The sequence below is a fragment of the Coloeus monedula genome, assembly GCF_965178545.1.
Source record: "Coloeus monedula genome assembly, chromosome: 7".
Lineage (NCBI taxonomy): Eukaryota > Metazoa > Chordata > Aves > Passeriformes > Corvidae > Coloeus > Coloeus monedula.
In genome coordinates this window covers 20,853,309-20,872,981 of record NC_138787.1, presented here as the reverse complement: position 1 = coordinate 20,872,981, position 19,673 = coordinate 20,853,309, and the positions used below count along the sequence as shown (strand labels likewise).

The following is a 19,673-nucleotide window of genomic DNA, read 5'->3' as shown; positions in this document are numbered from 1 at the left end:
CAGACTTAAATTAATTTCTCTTCACCTGGATGAAAGACTTTCAGTGCAATCACAAGGGAAATTTTGTTCCGTTTTTTCACAAGTACCTTTTCCCCATTGACAAGGCAAGATTTCTAATAAACATTTCATGAGAGGTGCTCCCATGAAAAAGAGAAAGATCGTTTGGTAGGTGAACTGACTGATTTCAAACCTGCTTGAAAATACACTACTGGAGAGAAGTGAGTTCTTGCTGAAGTGCCCAAAGAAAAGAGCATTGCAAATAAGGCTGGTCATGACAGTCAGTCCAAGTGGGGCAGTAATGTTTCCGGAGTCTTCAGTAACACTATAGAGGAAAGACCCTCTTTGTGGGGGAAAAGGTGCGTGGGATGTGAATCTTTTCTAGCCACAAAAGTACTGCTATAACAAGAGATTCTAATTTTTTAAAAATATACTAAATATGTTTCTTTAGTTTATTTTAAACTTTATTTGCTTCAAAAGAAGTTCCTTTTAATGGCTTCATAGAGTGTTAATATCTTTACCTAAGAACTAGGAATAATTCTAAAGCTCTGTAGAAGGAGAAGCATATTTAGGCTATGCAAAGCCAAATCTACCAGCATTCTGTAACGTATGTGTAACCTCAAGCAATAAATCAGAGAAAAACCCCCAAGAAACAGATGCGAGAAAACACTGTGAAGCAGGTTCAATATGCACAGGTTTTGAACATGCATTTTTTAGATTATTTGCCCCTTGTGCTTGTATTAGATCTGCTTTCAAAAAGAGAAGGGCATGCTATTACTCTGCCAATTACAGTCAAATCTCTCTCCAGCTGTGTCTCTTTCAGCATTACTCTGTGTGGGCTTTAATCTGGTTTCCCTGTCTCCCATAATTATACTGATACATTAATAAGGATTAGCAAGAATTTGTAAAACAGAAGTTTAGGGAGTGAAGATTTCAAAAATGTAAGGAACAGAAGTGTCACTATATAATCTGTGATTCCTTGGTAACCAGAAGGGTACTGTTACTGCTGCAGGCCAGAATGCTCATCACTTACTCACTGGGATTGCTGTGTTACTGTTTTATTTGCAACTGATTATAACTACAGAAACATCTGAAGACATGCTTATAACAGATGATGACATAGAACACACTGCTGTTTGTCTGAATGATTAACACATATTCTAGGTTATTTTAAACTCATGTTAACAGGGGCCTCAAGGACCACAAGGCATTCAAGGAGAAAGAGGTTCGCCAGGAGAAGGGCTTCCAGGAGCAAAGGTATGGCAGTCAAAGGGTTCTAAGACCAGAGCAGCACCATTAAATGAGTGCATGCCAAAACAAGTCCATAGAATGCACAGGAATCTGAGAAAGTACCTCGTAAATTAATATTACAATTTGCCATCAAACAATCCAGTATATTTCCATGGAATTCATTTGGTCCAAACATGACTTGTAGGCACGGCTAGCCTTTGGGGCCTGTAAAGCCAATATTTAAGACACCTGATGCTTCATTTGTGGGATCTGAGCCTGGAATGAATTTCAGCTATGATTTTAAAACAGCCTTAAGCATTTGACTTTAAATAAAATACTATTAAATGGTTCCTAGGCGAAAAATTTAGCATTTTGTTGTTGGGTTTTTTTCTAAATCCTTGTATAGAGAGATCTTTGCTGTCACTAAAGACAGGCTTCTAAGCTTCTTACATACCTCAGCCACTGGCTTATGCATTTTAGCAGAAGACTGAATTCAGTTTGTGGGAAAGGAAAGCTGCTGTTACTAATTTGCAGACCCAGTGGAAATAATGACAGTAGTAGTTGTACCTACACAGCTGGACTCACTAGAAGATTCTATAGCTGCCCACTGGAAACCAGTTCCTAGGCTGAGTTGTCACTTTGGCCTTTGGTTACAATAACAAAGTGACACAGCTTGTACATGAACTAAATAAGCAACTAAACAGTTTGCTCATTTTTATGCAAGCACCAATTCTGCTTGAGAAAACAATAAAAAATTGTTTTGCAGATGCAGAGCCCAACTGCCCCTTTACTAAAAATCTTAGGATTCCTGCTAAACACAATACTGTTGTCAGCTAGGTTGAAATTTAATTGCTGCTAGCAACATAATACCTTCAAACATCCAGTGTGTATTTTATGATGATGACTTATATAAATTATTTAACCTCATTGTTGATGGATTGTATTTGCTTAGCAGATCTCATGAATGAAAACTAACAAAAATACAATTTGAAGCAAATGCATTTCAAAATCACTCCATTGCCACTGAAACACCAATTCATTTGGGAAGAAACACTACAACTAATAACTAAAACACAGCAACAAGGCACAGTGGGAACAAGTACAGATGAATGCATAATCTAACCAAAACTATTAAACAATTGAGATGGATAGACAGAATAAAATAATCAAAGTGAAATACTGTCAGCATTATTGGAACTCTTCATTCTATAAAAAATGTACTACTTTTTACTGCCAAGTCTGACCTGGAGCCAAGCATGTATCAAGAGAGTCCATATGTATCTCTGATCCTGCTTATGGCTGCCAAGCATGTCAGCTCTCCGGTTGTAAACATATTTTAAACAGGCAATTTGTTAATCTAAGCAAATTTTACAGTTGCTTTCTTCACAACTTTTTACTACAAGCTCACAGTTTAGTAAAAAGGATAATGAAGGCAGATGTTCTAAAGCATCAAGAGTAAAGAATGTTATTTTAAACAGATCCTCATAATGCATTTCTGTCAAAGTTAAAATGATGGAATTGGTTACTAAGGATAGAAAATATCTGTCTGGGGCGTAATTTTATTGTCTTGGGTGATTCTTTGACAATTTATACAAGCTGCCATCTGCCTCCACAGGTTTTATTAAGAGAAGTACAGGAAAGCACAATATTTGTACCTTTATTAGTAACTGGCATTTCCCCCAAGACCACTGTTTTGTAAATGAACATTTAGAAAGACAATGACATTTACAAATAAACTTCTACACCAATACAGTCAACCTGATCTTCACTCTGGTGAAATTCTTAGTGGGACCTAGATCCTCATTACCACTCTTCAATGAGATTAACCCACACTTTTATGAGATTAACCCATGAGAAAAATAAGCAGAATTCAGTTTTTAGTTAGTCTCAATACTCAGCCCTGCAGCCATTTAAATCAGTTGTGGTTTTGCCATTGATTCGAGAAGCAGCAGAATAGGACCATAAGTAATTGAGGTGGGCAGAAAGATAAAAAGAAGCTTGTTCAGCTCTTTCATCAGCAATTTCAAATTGCAGAGCAAACTCTTTTGAAAAGATAATCTTTTTGGTATCCTGGAACACAGATCCAGGAGCTGTTTTCTGGTTCTTCTCATTTTGGTTTTCATGACAGAGCAAACACTGTCTCTAGCTACTTCAGAGAGAACAGCTGTGTGTTTCCACAGCTACCAACTCATTATTTTTCTATGTAGGGAGACCGTGGCTATGATGGACCAAAAGGCCCTCGTGGACTTCCAGGCATCAGCATAAAAGGTGAAAAGGTGAGCAATAAATACACTAGGGGATTAATGGAGTGCAAATAAATCTAACACAGGGAATACAGGGTTGATACTGACTACAGAAGGTGTAATGAGGCAAGGAACCCATAAAAGACCCTGAATAATGTGGTATTTAGCTGAGATTTATGCCCAATAAATTCTCCCAACCCATTTTAACATCTCCTCATGTTAAAATAGGAGATGTTAGAAAAAGCATCTGATTCTGTGTGAAGGTTAAGGTTTAGAAAAGGAAAAAGAAACTAGCAGTTGTTTGCAACTGAACCAGTAGGGAATAAATGCATGTGTGAAAGGTAAAAGATCAGATCCCCAGCTTCACTGACTTCAAGAGATGTTAAGTCAACATGTGCTAGCATGGGAGTTGTCCCACATTGTTTCTGTATCTTTATACAACTAAGCAACTGTACTGTGTTTGCCAGGGTGAGTGTGGTCCTCCTGGTTTACCGGGATCAGCTGGATTACCTGGAATTGGAATTCAAGGAGACAAGGTACAATTTTCACTTCCCCCTCACCCCACACTTCAATGTATAGTAACAGAGACTATTTTATTTTTAATAATTACTTACCTACTCTTCTCAGGGAGTGGAGGGCCCAAAAGGACCACCTGGCTCTAGAGGGCTACCAGGACAGGGGATACCTGGACCAAAGGTCAGGGAATTTTCTGAAGTAAAAGCTACTGTGCTGTTCTTACTCTTACGTTTCATGATCAAGAAGTGCTCTGTCTCTATCCTTATTCATGTTTAAACTGGATTGCTGAACACCAATCTAAGTACTGACAGAGATGCAGGAAAATATTTTCTTTATTAATATTATAAAACTGTACAGCAGATTCTACTCCACTGAAAAGCCTTGGCAAACTAATGCCATGGCTATTTATTTAGTTTTTTGCTTGACTCACACAAAACCTTTCAGGTAGCACATACCAGACAGTGAGCTGCACTTTTCTGATACACTTCCCCTAAGAGGGTTGCCTGCCTTGAACTTGTGCTTTCATCATATCACATGGAGGTACAGTAAATCTGTTCCAAAAATTAGCTGCACTTAAAAGACAGGACCATCCAAATTTCAATGTCATCTTTTATTCTCACTGTACTGTTTCCATTCCAAAAAATATATACATAGATACATTAGAGATTGACTGCCTTTCTTGTAACTTCTGCTGCCTATTGTCTCACCTGAATTTGTGTATTTACTGTATCTAGACATTAAAAGTGGTCCAAGGTGTAATGAAGATTACTTTTTCTGAAGGAAAACTGTCAGAATAATTTAGCCTTAACTGATTCATAAGATACAGAACTGTTAATGAAATGCATCACCCTAGAGGTGTTTGGAATGGAGATTTTAAGTCATTTCCTAAAAGATGTGACAGAGTTCTGAATGATTGAAGGCTATTAAAGCATGGTATAAAGGAACTACAGGTGTAAGTGGGTCAAGTGTCCATGACAGGTAAAGAATTTTGCAGCATCAGATATCACATCACCCCTTAAGTGATTGAGCAAAGATATGTCAACCACTGATAAAAAGTAAAAAAGAATAATTAATTGTCTGTGGATGTCATATATGCTCCTGAAATACCAGCTCTTTGGCAGGAAGGATTCCTGGGGACATACAAGTATAGATTTACAGCATTAATAATTTCCACTAACAGATCTTTGGTGACAACTCAAAACATGTGACAAATTCCAAATCTTTGTGACCAAGGGTTTGATACATCATACTACAGACAATATCACACTAGTCTTTCTTTAAATTTAAGTAATGAAGCATATGCTTTTATATTTTTCATAATAATGCTGTTAAAAACTAATATCTGCTTAAGGGTGAACAAGGCTTGCCAGGAGAGACTGGAGTGCCAGGAGAAAGAGGTATTGGAGAACCTGGTTCTAAGGTACATTGTTAATAGAGGAATTATTTAATCTATTTATTTATTTGTATTCTAAATGTATGTTTTCTGAGTATCCTTTCTGCAGACACATAAAAACAGGTTTAGAAATAAAAATTAGGTTCTTAGTCTTTTAAATGTTTAACACAGACTTTAAATAACCTCCAGATATGGCAGCATTTTAAATACCCCATTCTGTAAAAACGTAGTAAGATTTATAGTGACTGGAAATTTCCACCTGCCTGGCTCATGCCAAGTCATTGTTGCATACAGCTCGCCTACAGCTCTGTCAGAAAACCATCCAGGATATTGAACAGCTGCCAGAACTCGCAGTCCCGAGTGTAAGCTACGCTATAGCCAGAGAGGTGAAAAAAAGCACTGAACAGTGGTTATTGTGCTTCTCCTTCCCATTTCACACAGAATATGATGGAAACAGAGCAGCTACATTCTCACACCTTCATATGAGAAACAAGCTGTGCTGGTGGACAGAAAGAACAGTTGAGTTGCTAAGAAGAGAGGAAGCTGTAACCAGATTATTTTAGTGTTGAAGTGCCCAAGATAGTAACCAGTCCCTATGTAATTAACTGCCAGATTAACATAGAATATGTAAATAGATGAAAAAGTACTTTTGTGACAGTGGAAAGGCACAAGGCTGTCCTGGTTTTGCTCTTGTTTGTTAGGGATTTGGGACGGGGGTTGGAAAAGAAAATAAATTATTCAATTTCTTTCTTTAATTTCACAAAATACAGTAATGCTGATTGAATCCATTTGACCCCAAATGATCCCATTTCATCTAAATCCAGGCCAGGCTCTTGAATCTTGCATAAATAGGGCCAAGACAATTCCACTGACATTAATAGATTTACATTGATATTCATCAGCAAGATGTCAATCATCCTGCCACAGTCAGCTCTGATATCTACTTCAAATGCTGCCACTTAAGGAAAAGATGGCATTATTTTTCAAGAATAAACTGAATCATTAGTAGCTAATAATTTTAACTGCACAGCTAAAATGCACAGTTCAAACAATCAGACAGTAGGATAGTACCAAGTAATGAGAGCTGTCTTTATAAAAAAAGTCAAGACTTGGGCTTATATGCATAAATCTTTTCTACAAATATATTCAAAGTTTAGGAAAAAACCCCTAAATATATTTCCTTAATTCAGGGAAGGAATAGTACCAAGTCTGCATTTAATAGAAGAACTTATTTTTTACTGATGTCAGGGTGATCCAGGGCCTTCAGGACTCGCAGGTCTGCCTGGTCTTCCAGGAGAAGATGGGGCCCCTGGACAAAAGGTTGGTTCATTTCTCTCTGCAGTCTACCTGCTTCACTCCAAGCATTCCTACTGTTCTCCCTGTGCTGACACCCAAAACTAGAAGAGACAGTGTTCATGGACAAGGGGAAAAGTATCACATTTTTTTCAGCAAAAAAAATTCTCTTTCAAATATACTTTTTTAGGAAAAGCTCCACTTTTTCTAATTTTTTGGGGTGGGGCATTGTCTTATCTTGTTTACTATTGTGTGCTTTTTGTAATTCATTAAATGCCCTGCAACTCAGAAGGGAAACCACTAAAATGGCTATGGGCAACCTTTCATGGCCTTCTGACCATGTTTTTTTCTAGAATCAGAAACCCCATTATTTAAGGTTATATACTCAGAGTGTTCAGCTGTCACTAAGGAAACATGCTATTTCACACATTCCATGCGGAGTTTTACAATGCTTGCTTCTGAATATGGGAAAAAAAACCCAGACACACCTGACATCAGTGGAAGTTTTGTCACTGATTCTAAAAGGTCTATGGTTTTAATGAACTTATTCAAGGGAATACAAAGTTGGTCTTGCACCATGTCCATGTAGTGCACTGAAATGCTCCTTTGATTTTTCTATTCCAGGGTGAACCAGGGTTACCTGGTCTTAGAGGTCCTGAAGGTGCTCCAGGGATTGGAATACAAGGGGAAAAGGTGAGGATTTCTTACTAAAGGTGTCACTCAAAATTGTGATGTTCCAGGAATAGGTTTGTCAAAGACTTCTCTTTTTTTTTTGTCTAATATAAGTAACAAAAAAATACTACTCTGGACTCATAGATTCATTTTTGCTGTAATTACTACAGCCTAGTAATCTGCTTGAACAGCAGTTTTCCCTTTACAAATTTACACTATTCTTAGCTTTTTCTGGTCAATCAGACAGGGCATTGTGATGAATTGATTGGCCCTATTTGTCTTCAAATTAAAAACAAAAGTACTAGCAAGTGAATTATATTTTTCTGTTTTGATTATTTTTCTTAGATGGTATCTTTTTAATGTAATAACTTACTTTTCAGCTGCAATTATTCAATCTTTAAATTCCTTTTGGCTTTTATTTTTGTCACAGTATTCTGTGGTAAACTGGTTTACTTAATTTTGGATGAAATCCATGTCGTTTTAATTGTACAAATCCAAAACTGGACAAGTACTGACCAGAATTAACTGACTTGCCAATGAAGGCAATAGGAACAGCTCATGTGCACTACCTACAAGCAGAAGTTTGCTGTCTTTCACTAACATTTACAATTGATTTCAGTCAACACATTCTTAAATTATTTGGCATGTGTGATGTCTTCTCCATTTTTGTAGGGAGATCAAGGACAGAGAGGAATACGTGGATTAACAGGACCAGCAGGAGTGCCTGGACCTGCTGGAGCTAAAGTGAGTTCATTACCACGTTACATGTGTAAAACAGCTTCCCAAAGCTGTACATTGTTCCGGAACCCAGAAACAACTGCTCCAGAATGACCTCATTTCACAAAAAAGTGATTTCAAAAAAGATCAGCAAAGGCTTCTCTTAGCAAGACTGACCATGATCCCTATAAACATCTAGAAGTGTTTTTTAAATACCTTTGCATTTACCATATTGTTTCCTGTTGGTTTGGAAAAAGTCAAGGTATATACTGGTATTTTATACTTAAATATTTGGGAAGATAGTATAGTGTATGGCATATAAATATATGACAGGACTTTATTTTCCCTTACACTGACTCATGGCTGATACTCTTTGATTGATTCAGAGTTTTTTAAAATACTCAGTAGTTACTGAAAGTAAGAGAAGAGCTACTCCAGGTTTCTCCCCCAGTTTCTTATTCTTTCACTATTAATACACACAAGAGTATTTCCACAAAAGAAGGAAAAAGAGGTTAAAAAGTGAAAGAAACATTAAAAAAAAAAAAACATTCTAACAGAAATGTATACCTATACAGCTGAGCAGGAAGTCTTGAGCACTGTATATGCTGGACCAAGTCTTGAATACACTAAGAAAGGAACTTCTAAAGATATGTTTTTTCAGTGACTGAGAAGAATCTCATTTCCATGGAGAAAACAGAAGTATGGTTGTTATCGGTGCTCCAAATAGCTAGATTTCACTTTGCACAGGATAGCTTATAAGAAATTCTAATAGAATTTTAATGGAATTAAACATAAATCATTGCATAAATGTTTTCTCTATGAGATGGTCATGCTCAATTTCAGCAAAATCCATTGTTTTTTCTCTCCTACCTTCACTGCAGGGAGAGCCTGGTGCACCAGGACGTCTTGGAATGCCAGGCCCTCCTGGAAGATCTGTGCCTGGACCAAAGGTACCATCCACACTCCATCTCCTAGTGCTTAGAAACCCAGGGTGAAAACTGAAGTAGGCTATGTTAATATTTGTGTAAATAATTTCAGCCTTATGTGGTCAACTAAAACTTATTCTTTCCTATGAACAGCATTGTGGATTGTATCCAGTCTAGTTACTACTGTGCCCTGGTATTAACTGTATGGCAGCTTGAGGTGTGGGCCACCTTTGCTCATTTCTTTATTTTGAATAACCTTGGATATCAAAACAATTTTGTTTATTCTTTGTATATTTTCTATTTATTCTTTCATTTTAATTTATGCTTTTGGTGTTTAATGCTTGCAACTGCAATAAATAAAATCAGCTATTATGTTCATTATATATAAATTGATATAAAAGAAACCCACAGCCTGTGCTGTTTAATAAGATATGTAATCAGAGGATTTATTTTCTTCATTGCAGGGTGACATTGGGTTACCTGGTCTTGCTGGACCAATTGGAGAACCAGGTTTTGGGCTTCCTGGGGCAAAGGTAGCTGCTAAATTGTTAACCTAATTTCTGATAGAACTGTAAAATGAGGCAGGAGGATTTCAGTGAAGCAATAACAAATCTCCTAGGACGGCCAAATGTTCCACAGGAATACAACTAAAGTAATTTCTTCTTATATATATGCCACAAAAGACAACAGACAGAGCCCTCAAAAAATATTAAAATTAGTGACTTAGAAGCAAAAGGTCCTGTAAATCATGAGCACTATTAAATGTCACTGGTTTAGTCCAGGATTAAATAAACCTAAAATAATTCACACAGTAAAATACATTAGCAGACAAACAGATAAAATCAAATTACAGTATATTTGCCACGTAACTTTCACTTTCACGGAAAATTTCCTGCTAGCAATTGTCTTGGCATTTACTCAGCTGTTTTTCCTGCCTGCATCAGGGTGACCGAGGCCTTCCAGGACCCCCTGGGCCCTTTGGGCAAAAAGGAGATGGTTATCCTGGCCCACCTGTAAGTTTATCAATTTTTTTTTTTAATGTACATTGGGAAGAAGTAAGTGCTACACCTAAGGGATTAGCCTCCATGTCTGACATGCTAGGAAAGATTTGCTGGTCTAAAAGCCTAGAAAGCCTAAAACTCCTCAACTGTTGAAATGTACTTCAGCACAAAAGAAAAAGAAATCTCCCCCTGAAATAGCACAAGATCATCCATTCCCCCACTTCTCTTGATTACACACTGTAATATATTCCAAGTGGGTTCTTTTTCCCCAAAGTATCACTGATCTTTCAATCAGTTCCCTCAAAATCTTCATGTAGGGTCCTGTCTTCTGCCCAACCGTACAAAATTTATTCCCAAACAGGAAAATACAGTGTAGCTAAGCAGCTGGGCCCATATACATCCCAGAACCACTGAAAAAGCAATTACTGTGCAAAGAGCCAGAACTACCCTTCAAAGAGGCCTTTATTGGTAGATATAACCAATCCCTTCAAAAAGTATGCAAAGAGAAAAGGCTCCATCCTCTCCCTTCCCTGCACATGTATCCAATGCTGGCGTCACATATCCACTCTGCTCATCAGTGTGCTCCACCAGCCCTGGCAGTTACCTGCCTGTGCAGTGAGGAAGTCTCAGAAAGACTGCTGGCTGCAGTCCAGGACTTTGGATCATACATGCTTGCATTTGCCTATGCTAAAGACAACAGGAAAAGTGAGGAACAAAAAATTAACAAATATCAACATGGAAATTGGAAATTGATTTGTACTGCTTTCTGATATTTTTGTGCAACCCAATGAAGAACTGCTTCTGCAACTGCCTCTCCAGATTAGACTCCTCCATCTTCAAACACATTCAAGCCCCTGGATGACATGCACTACACATGCAAGTGCTACTGACACAACTTCTGGCATATCAGAGTAAAGTCTAACCAGTTGTAGACCACAGTGATCCCATTAAGAGATAAATATAGTCAAGATACTACCATATAAATATTAACAAACGCACAAAGTCAATGTAGCTGTATATTAAATTTATATCCTGTCTGTGTATATAATTTCAGGGCTTGCCAGGTCTCCCTGGGATTCCTGGTGAACAAGGCCCAGATGGAGTTGGCCTACCAGGACCTAAGGTATAGACCTTAACTTCTAGAAAAGCAAATGCCTGTGTGTACTCTACTTCATGGAGATAAAATTCCCACCTATAGGTCATAGTCAGAATACTTGTTTAATCCAGCTTTAAATTTGTTCTCGGTATATAAAAGGCAGATCTTTTTTGGCTTAGGTTTGTTCGGGTTTTTTTGGTTTCGGGAATCTGGAGTTCATTTTATAATATGGGACTTTTAATTCCTCTGTAACTGTGCATAATCGACTGTGCCTGTCTTGAATATGTTCAGACAACTAGCAGCTGTTTATCCCCAATAATTTGCTTGTCCTGCCAGCAATACTCTTGGGTTAGCATTATTTGGACTTGCACAGTGTGGTTCAATAGTTCTCTTCTCATTGTCCCATTTGAGTATAACAGACACTGGGAATTCCAGAGATTAATTAAACTTTGGTATTCACTACTTACTTCTTAAAGTATCGGTTTTCAGGGTGATCCTGGTAGTAGAGGACCAGCTGGCCCCCCTGGTTCCCCAGGAAAAGGCCTGCCAGGACCAAAAGTAAGATATTTAAACAATTACATCTCTCTTTGTCTAATTTCTAAAATAGGGGGGGGAAGTATACTATAAAAATGAGTGTCATGCATAGACATCTACATGTTTTCTGTCTTCACTGAAAACAACTAATCCAACAAATAGTCTTTATTTTGTAGAAAATCAAAAATATTTCTGGTGACTAGCCCTAAACCATAGCCTCCTTGTGGTTGCATATGAGAAATGATAAAGTGATAACCTTGCAGTGAAGATCAGTGACAAGACATTTAGCTCCTGCAGGCATTAGCTGCAACTGAGCGGCAAAAATGTCTTCAGACCTAGCATTGGTCAGAATTAATGGCTGAGCAAGGACTTAGTATGTCTTGCCTATACTATTGTTAAGCTATAGGCATTACTGTTAAGTTCTTCTGGGGTTAATTCCTCTTTTTTACTGTATAAATACAATAATCATCTAATAACCAGTATGAGGATCAATCCCTGCAAAAAGGATTATTTTTGTAATTATTTTGTAACCATGACAAGGGCCCGAAAATAATTGTAACTATAAAAAGCCTCCATAATTGGAAACTCTTATGCTCCTACAGCTCAGTTTCAGAAATCCAGTGAATACAAAAGAACCGGTTTAGAATGTAAATATAAAGGAACCCAACAACATCAAATGCAAAGATTATGCAACACAATAATGTGTTACCTGCACACTGTGGCTTATTGGTCCCTGAGATTCAGTTCCCATTGGCAGGAAGGCTGGGTCCAGAGAAAAGCAGTGGTGAAGCACCTCCTCAGGCCGTATTAGTCCCAAGGACTGGCATGTGCACAAGATCCTTACAAATGAGGAGACTGAGAATTTCATGCACGGTTACTAGAATAGCAGTATAGGCATAAAATTAATACGTACTATGTGGCTTTTGATTGCTTCCTGTGAATAACATGGAATGGGAACATCTTCTCTAGCATTCTTTTGAAAACTAGCTTATAAATTAGCAACAAATGTTTATTTGCAATGCCAGATTAGTATGTATGCCTATAGGTCTTACTGTGTAATGACAGTAAAAGATAAAAAACCAACAATAATCTTCTCTTAAATTTTAATTCAGTCCCCAATGTCCCGCCAATACAATCCATCCTTCAATGCAGCATATATCTCTATCAGCAAGGTGATTCATTTTCTCTAAGTATTAAGCCAAGTGACTCCTTTGAAGGATAATCTGGATTTTAATAATATGATAAAGACCAAAAAGAGTCTTTTTCAGCTAAAGCAATCTTATTCTCACTACTTATAAAAAGACATGTTTGGTAGAGGAAGGACAAGAAATTACATGGTGGTATAACAATTTATTGTGTATTTTTATTATGAACATTCTCTAGGGAACCATAGGACGCCCAGGGCCACCTGGCTCTCTGGGACCTCCTGGAGAAGGTATTCAGGGAGCTAAGGTAAAAAGACTCAGTGTCTTCAGTATCTAACCTGAGCTGAGTGGTCAGTCTGACCACCACAGTGTTAAGGAGATTTCACATTGTTTCTTACATGAACAGAGCCTTAGGCTAGAAAATGAGAAGGATAATGTGAGCACCTGTAAAGTATGTTTTGTCTATTGCTGCAAACTAGTCCAAGCATGTGTGTGCTGAGGAAAGAAGAATGAACTTTCATCAGTTAAAAATACCTTTACAAAATTAAAAATACCACTCCCTCAATTCTCATGCCTAAGGAGACAGTCTGAATTAGTTATGTCTACTACCACTCTATTCAGTAGAGAAAAAGCCTCCATCCTGAATCTGTGCGTACTATTAATTTTCCCTTGTAATATGCACAGTCAGATGAGACAGACCCAAAAGATAGTAATAAGAAAGGCAGAATGAGAAGGAATAAAATGGGATGGAAAGAGGAAAAAAATTAAAATTACAAGGAAATTAAAATTAAATCCAATAATGATCATGCACTTTTTCAATATTGTTTATCTTTATACTGAAGAAGTATTTGAGACATATAAGTTAGCTACTAAATTGTCTCAAGTGCCTCAAAATCCTTGTTAAAATGCAGTTTGAGAAACTTTCTCTTTGAACATTTTAAATTACTGTGTGATGAATGATTACAAAGGGTTAATTTCACTACCTGGATTATCATTAGGGGGAACAAGGTATTCAAGGAATGCCAGGACCACGAGGTCCCCCTGGAGATGGGCTTCTGGGAGAGAAGGTATGATATCTAAATCAGAGATAATAGTGAGATAATGCCCTAGATGGAAGCCAACACACTCAAAATGCTCTTTTACGGTCAGTTCTCATTGAAGGCATGTGAATTCTGTGTAAAGAGAACCCCAGACACTAGAAGATTATATTATTATTAGAAGTTATATTGTTGTTAGAGGTTATACTATTATTTTATTATTAGCATAAATATAGATATTAGATGTTATAGAAGTTTTATTATTAGAATAAATATAATTATTAAATTTAATATCACTGCCTTTCACCCACGTGCTATGCAAAATTTTGGGACTACATCAGTGTTAAGAAAAAGAGAACTGTAGGTTGGAATCAATTTTTAGATGTGATCACAATGGCTCAGAAAGGCTGTACAAAGTCCCATAGTCTACTAAAAATCAAACCAAGAAGCACTAATACATCTGTTTGCTAGGCCAAACACCTTTTCTGGGCCAAAAGGTTCTCAAAGTGATATTCCCATTATTCATTCCAATGACACCCTGGGATTTCTTTTCTATTTTGCTACTGTTACCTTATTTTTCTAAGACACAGATAATAATTTCCATCATGCAATATCCCATGAAACCCCTCAGTCTGCATGTAGTTGTTTGAGATGCTTCATTGTTCAAACCGCTTCAGGTATTTTTTCCCATTAAAAATGCTTAGCCAATACTACAAGTTATTAACAAAATTTACAAAACACCAATTTATTTAAATGATCTCTAACAAAGATTTCTAACTCATGTCAGAAGCTTAATGTGCATTTAACAAAGGCTACTAGAGAGAAATTTGAAAAGTGTAACAAAAACTGACTTATACTTTCTGTCTGCTTACCACTGTGGTTTTAAAGGGAGATCGAGGAGCTACAGGTGACAAGGGGAAAAAAGGAGAAAAAGGTCATGTGGGTGACCCTGGTTTATCTGGAGAACCTGTGAGTAACTCAGGTTTATCACAGATGTTTTCTTAAACTACTTAAAAACAAAGCTGGGTTGTGTGTTCTTCTTTCTATTTAATTACACATAATCTGAAAAATTTAAGAAACTGAAACTATTAACAACTTTAAAAGCACAAAGACATTTACTTGATTTACTTGACATTACTTCCCACATGGATGTGGTTTCTTCCTTAAGGCAGTTGTCATGGTTTAATTTAGCCAGCAACTAAATAAATACTACAGAGCCACTCAATCATCTACCCCCCCAGCGCTGGTGTGATGGGGAGGAGAATCAGAAAAAAAAGTGAAAAAACCCTAAACAAGCACAAGACTCATGGGCGTATATAAACCAGTCTAATAATTGAACCAAGGATAACCATAATCATAAAAAAGCCAGGTGATGCCCAATAAGATTGCTCACCACCTGCTGATCGATGCCCAGCCCATCCCTGAGCAGTGATCAGCCCCTCCTGGCCAACTCCCCCCAGTTTCTGCACTGAGTGTCACCTCCCACGCTATGGAATATCCCTTTGGCCGGTCCGGGTCAGCTGTCCTGGCCATGCTCCCCCCAGCTCCTTGTGCAGCTTCTCACTGATGGAGCATGGGAAACTGAAAAGTCCTTGGCTATGGGTAAGCACCACTTAGCAACAACCAAAACATCAGTGTGTTGTCAACATGATTCCCATAGCAAATCCTAAACACAGCACTGAACCAGCTACTAAGAAAATGAACTCTACCCAGCCAAAAGCAGGACAGCAGTGAAAGACAATCAGTAATCCAGTGGGAGACTTGAGGTCATTCAATTCCCATAAACCACCTTAGGAGATTGCAGATACTACATGGACAAGGTGTTACCACAAGCACACTTTTTCTAGCTTAAGTTCCTATTGGCCAAATACTATTCTAATGATGGAATTGATGAAGTTGTATTCTGAATTACAATGTTACTATCTAATTGCTATAGCTTAATTAGCAATCACTGTTACAGGGCAAAACTGGACCAAAGGGAGACCAAGGCCTAACAGTAAGCAAATTCAATTATTTAAATCCCATTACAGCAAAATACAAAAAATACTAGATACTACCAGATAAAATGCAGCCAGTTAATTATTTTGCAAAGAGTTTTCTGATTAGAAGTGGTCTCAGTAACAATATAGAAAGAAACCAACTCAAAGATTTCTGACTTTTTCTCATCTTGTTTATGCTGAAATATAATTAAAGTCCCTGATGATTTTAGGTACTTTTCTGCTGCATGTTCTTTTATAGCTAGTGTTAGATCACTCATGTGTGTACTTGCTGCAGGAAGGTTTCTTTGCAAGAATTTAAGAGTATAAAGTGCAAAGATCTTCAAACTTATCATGGTCTATCATGCTATGAACTTAATTATATTTCTGCTAAGCCTGAACCACATTTGACCCAAATTCAGTAAAGTATGTCAGCAAGTATACAAATACTAGTACAGTTTATGATGGAAGCTGAGCAGCAGTAGCAAAAGATTTTATTTGAAAGACTGACTCAATGCCAGATGAGTCCTGTCATGCACTTCAAAAAATATAACAAATTATTGCTCTAATATTAAAAACACTCTGTTCGCATGTCACAGAAGCTATCATTTTTCTGAACAGACAGCTCTGAAGACAGCAGTTTTGGGGTATTTTGCTGATGAAGGCTGGGTAATAGAGAGGGCCAGGTACATCAAGGCTGACAACTCCCAATTCCATTCTGTATTGGTGCTGTGGCATATGTCAGCTCACTACTAGCAGTCCTACGTTTCCTAAGGTTGGGTCTATTTGTCTGCTCCCAGTGCATTTAAAAGGTATATCATATTATTCAGATGCTAAAATATTTGTGCCTTTCAGTTTTAAATAGAACAAAGTTACCACAAAACATTTTTTAAAATAACAGTAGTTAATTGTTTCAGATAGAGATGTTAATGTGTCATCAAGTTATTGATTCTTGTATGCATATGAAATAGTTCATTGTAAAATGTGGAACTCATTCCCAGTTTTGAAGGAAAGGTTTGGAAGTTAAACAGTAAGATATTTCTAAGTCACTGTAGGACACAAGTATTAACTATAAACAAAATCTTGTTAGTGTCAATATTATACCTCATTTGAAAGAGGCAAGTCATAAAATATTTTAATATTTAATGTTTTTCATATCCAGAGAGAAGACATAATTAAATTAATTAAAGAGATATGTGGTAAGTACTCAGGAAATCTTTATGTTCAGAGTCTATATTTCGTTCATTACATTTGCATTCTTCTCTTTTCCAAAAGGATGCCAAATCAAGTCATTGTGACCTGGTTTGTTTTTTTTTCCTTTGTAGGTTGCAGTGTTAAATGTAAGGAAATTCCTATGGAGCTTGTATTTGTGATTGACAGTTCTGAGAGTGTGGGACCAGAAAATTTTGAGATTATCAAAGACTTTGTAATTGCTTTAGTAGACAGAGTAACTGTAGGCAGAAATGCTACCAGAATTGGCCTTGTGTTATACAGTTTAGAAGTTCGGCTAGAATTCGGTCTCAACAAGTATCCAACCCGGCAGGATGTTAAACGAGCAATCAGAAAAATGCAATACATGGGAGAAGGCACTTACACAGGAACTGCTATCCACAAAGCAACCCAGGAAGGATTTTCTGGTGCTCGAGCAGGGGTGCGGAAAGTAGCTATTGTGCTAACAGATGGCCAAACAGACAGGAGAGAAGCTGTAAAACTAGATCTTGTTGTTCGAGAGGCTCATGCAGCAAACATCGAAATGTATGCAATAGGAATCGTAAATACTTCAGATCCAACACAGGTTGAGTTTGTGCATGAGCTAAATCTGATTGCTTCAGACCCAGACAGAGAACATATGTATCTCATTGATGACTTTAACACCCTCTCAGGTGCGTTCATTCGAGTTTTATTCAGTCTTGTATCTGATGCTTCTCACAAAGGGGCAGGGTGGGGGAGAAGTATTATCTTTGTGAATATGTTTTGATGCTGATCAGGATAGTTACAAGGTGCAAAGTAATAGGAATCTAGAGATACAGATCCCCTTCTTTTACAGTGTCACATTATGGGGCAACATGCCAGCAGGGGGGATGTCACCCAGTCTAGGAAAACAGCTGCTTAAACAAGCTTTCTAAGATGAGTAAGTGCTCATGCACTGAAAATCTGCTGGACTGTAAGTCAGAATGAAACCCATTGTCATAAATTCTACTTGCTCACTTCCCCTGGGCAATAACCCATTTTCACTTGGTTATTCACGTCAGCAAGAGAAGCAGTTATTTTCCCATTATCAGCTAGTAGTTGTTACTAAGCTTAGATGAACACCCTTACATAAGTTCATTGTATTTTCTACCACACAGAGGACATACTTGCTGGCAAATTTGTGACCAAAATAATCGATAGTCCAAAGAGTCTGGAATAATCTTCTTAGATGCATGTAAACAGTGATAACATGTGTATTACAGACATATATAAGTAATCAAAATTCTAAAAATACATTGAATTCCTCAGTATGCTAAGTTTTCTACTTTTTTTTTTTTTAAACAGCTCTGGAGTCCAAATTAGTCAATCAATTTTGTGAAGATGAGCATGGCACCTTAATATACAATCATAATGGAAACAGTGCAACTATAAGTGGAGGATCCTTCCATTCAGCATCTCCAAGTTCTTTACATTACATACTTCAGAACAACAATGTTAACAGACAATCACTTTCAGCACAGATACCTGGAGTATCTACAGTAGAAAGTCCTCTGAGTCTTGGCCATCTTCCTCAACCATTAGCTCCGGTATGAAAATTCAGCAGGCTTTAATGAGCAGAACTTTAAAATATGTATCTTTCTGTGCCACCTAATGTAATATATACCATTTCCCTTAATTTTCTACAGGACAAGTACTTGAACTTGGCATGCATAGAGCTGATTGTTCTGAGTAAGAGCTCTGATGTTGCATGCAGGCAATTAACTAATAGCTATAACTTATTCCTGATACTGTTACAAGGATTCCTTCATTTAACACAGTAATATTTGTGCCACAATGTGAATCATAACAATATTAAAAACAATTACATTGTTATAATTAAGTCTAAGAATAGCAATTGAACTCAATTGTAGATTATAATTTTAACTTTATTTATAAAGTTCTGTAAAGCTCAACTAAAAAAAAAAAACATATATATCCCACATTTAGATATGACAACTTTCCTGGTAAACCAACCACGTGAAGTAAAAATTCTGGTTCTTAACACTGAAGTCACGCTAAACAGAAAGAAAAAACATTAGAAAATCTCTAAGTCATGGAGGGCTTGTTCATTTTGAAACACTTCACAGTATCCGGAAAGAAAAAAAATCAAATGCTTATTTCAGACCAAAGTACCTCCTGTAGTATATGAAGCCTATGAAGAGGAACAAGATGAAGAAAAACAGCCAACCTTCCTAACAGTAGATACTAGAGGTATTTTTATTGTCATTGATTTCTTCATTTTAATTTTTGGTGATGAAACATCAACATCTCATTCTGTTTATTTTCACCTGCAGCTGTGGTACCATTACTGTCATCTAAACAACCATTATCTGATAAAGTGATGACATCATCTCTTTCAACTACAGGCCCCACACCAAGACCCGGTGGGTTAAAGACCATAACCAGTTTTTCATTGTTTTCCCCTCTTCTCCTGGTACTAACTTTTAATAAGGCTTTAAATCAGAGTACCTTTGTTCCATTCTCTGCAAATTTTGTGAATCTGTGATGTAGAAGAAAAGTCATTTCAGGATTTTATAGTTGCAGTTCTTGTCTTCCCAAGTTCCGGATCCCACCGCTCCCCTTAAAGCAAAAGCAAGGTTATCTATAACCTGAGAGGGAGCTTATAAGGGGCATCTAAAAACAGAATAATGCTCATTGAAGGTGAGC

General features: G+C 37.2%; 1 protein-coding gene across 1 annotated transcript in view; it reads left to right on the top strand.

Moving 5' to 3' along the window:
- The window catches only part of LOC309575259 (uncharacterized protein), a gene marked incomplete at both ends in the record, with an annotated part of 31,702 nt that overhangs the window by 10,756 nt on the left and 1,273 nt on the right, over window positions 1–19,673 (top strand). Inside the window, 22 exons of the mRNA XM_082285590.1 lie at window positions 1,186–1,254; window positions 3,435–3,503; window positions 3,938–4,006; window positions 4,098–4,166; window positions 5,338–5,406; window positions 6,628–6,699; window positions 7,297–7,365; window positions 8,017–8,088; window positions 8,943–9,011; window positions 9,452–9,520; window positions 9,932–10,000; window positions 11,043–11,111; window positions 11,574–11,642; window positions 13,002–13,070; window positions 13,762–13,830; window positions 14,689–14,769; window positions 15,761–15,796; window positions 16,939–16,975; window positions 17,102–17,659; window positions 18,312–18,553; window positions 19,130–19,217; window positions 19,301–19,390. Coding sequence (XP_082141716.1) covers window positions 1,186–1,254; window positions 3,435–3,503; window positions 3,938–4,006; window positions 4,098–4,166; window positions 5,338–5,406; window positions 6,628–6,699; window positions 7,297–7,365; window positions 8,017–8,088; window positions 8,943–9,011; window positions 9,452–9,520; window positions 9,932–10,000; window positions 11,043–11,111; window positions 11,574–11,642; window positions 13,002–13,070; window positions 13,762–13,830; window positions 14,689–14,769; window positions 15,761–15,796; window positions 16,939–16,975; window positions 17,102–17,659; window positions 18,312–18,553; window positions 19,130–19,217; window positions 19,301–19,390 — 2,173 coding nt within the window. The remainder of the gene's footprint in view (window positions 1–1,185; window positions 1,255–3,434; window positions 3,504–3,937; window positions 4,007–4,097; window positions 4,167–5,337; window positions 5,407–6,627; window positions 6,700–7,296; window positions 7,366–8,016; window positions 8,089–8,942; window positions 9,012–9,451; window positions 9,521–9,931; window positions 10,001–11,042; window positions 11,112–11,573; window positions 11,643–13,001; window positions 13,071–13,761; window positions 13,831–14,688; window positions 14,770–15,760; window positions 15,797–16,938; window positions 16,976–17,101; window positions 17,660–18,311; window positions 18,554–19,129; window positions 19,218–19,300; window positions 19,391–19,673) is intronic.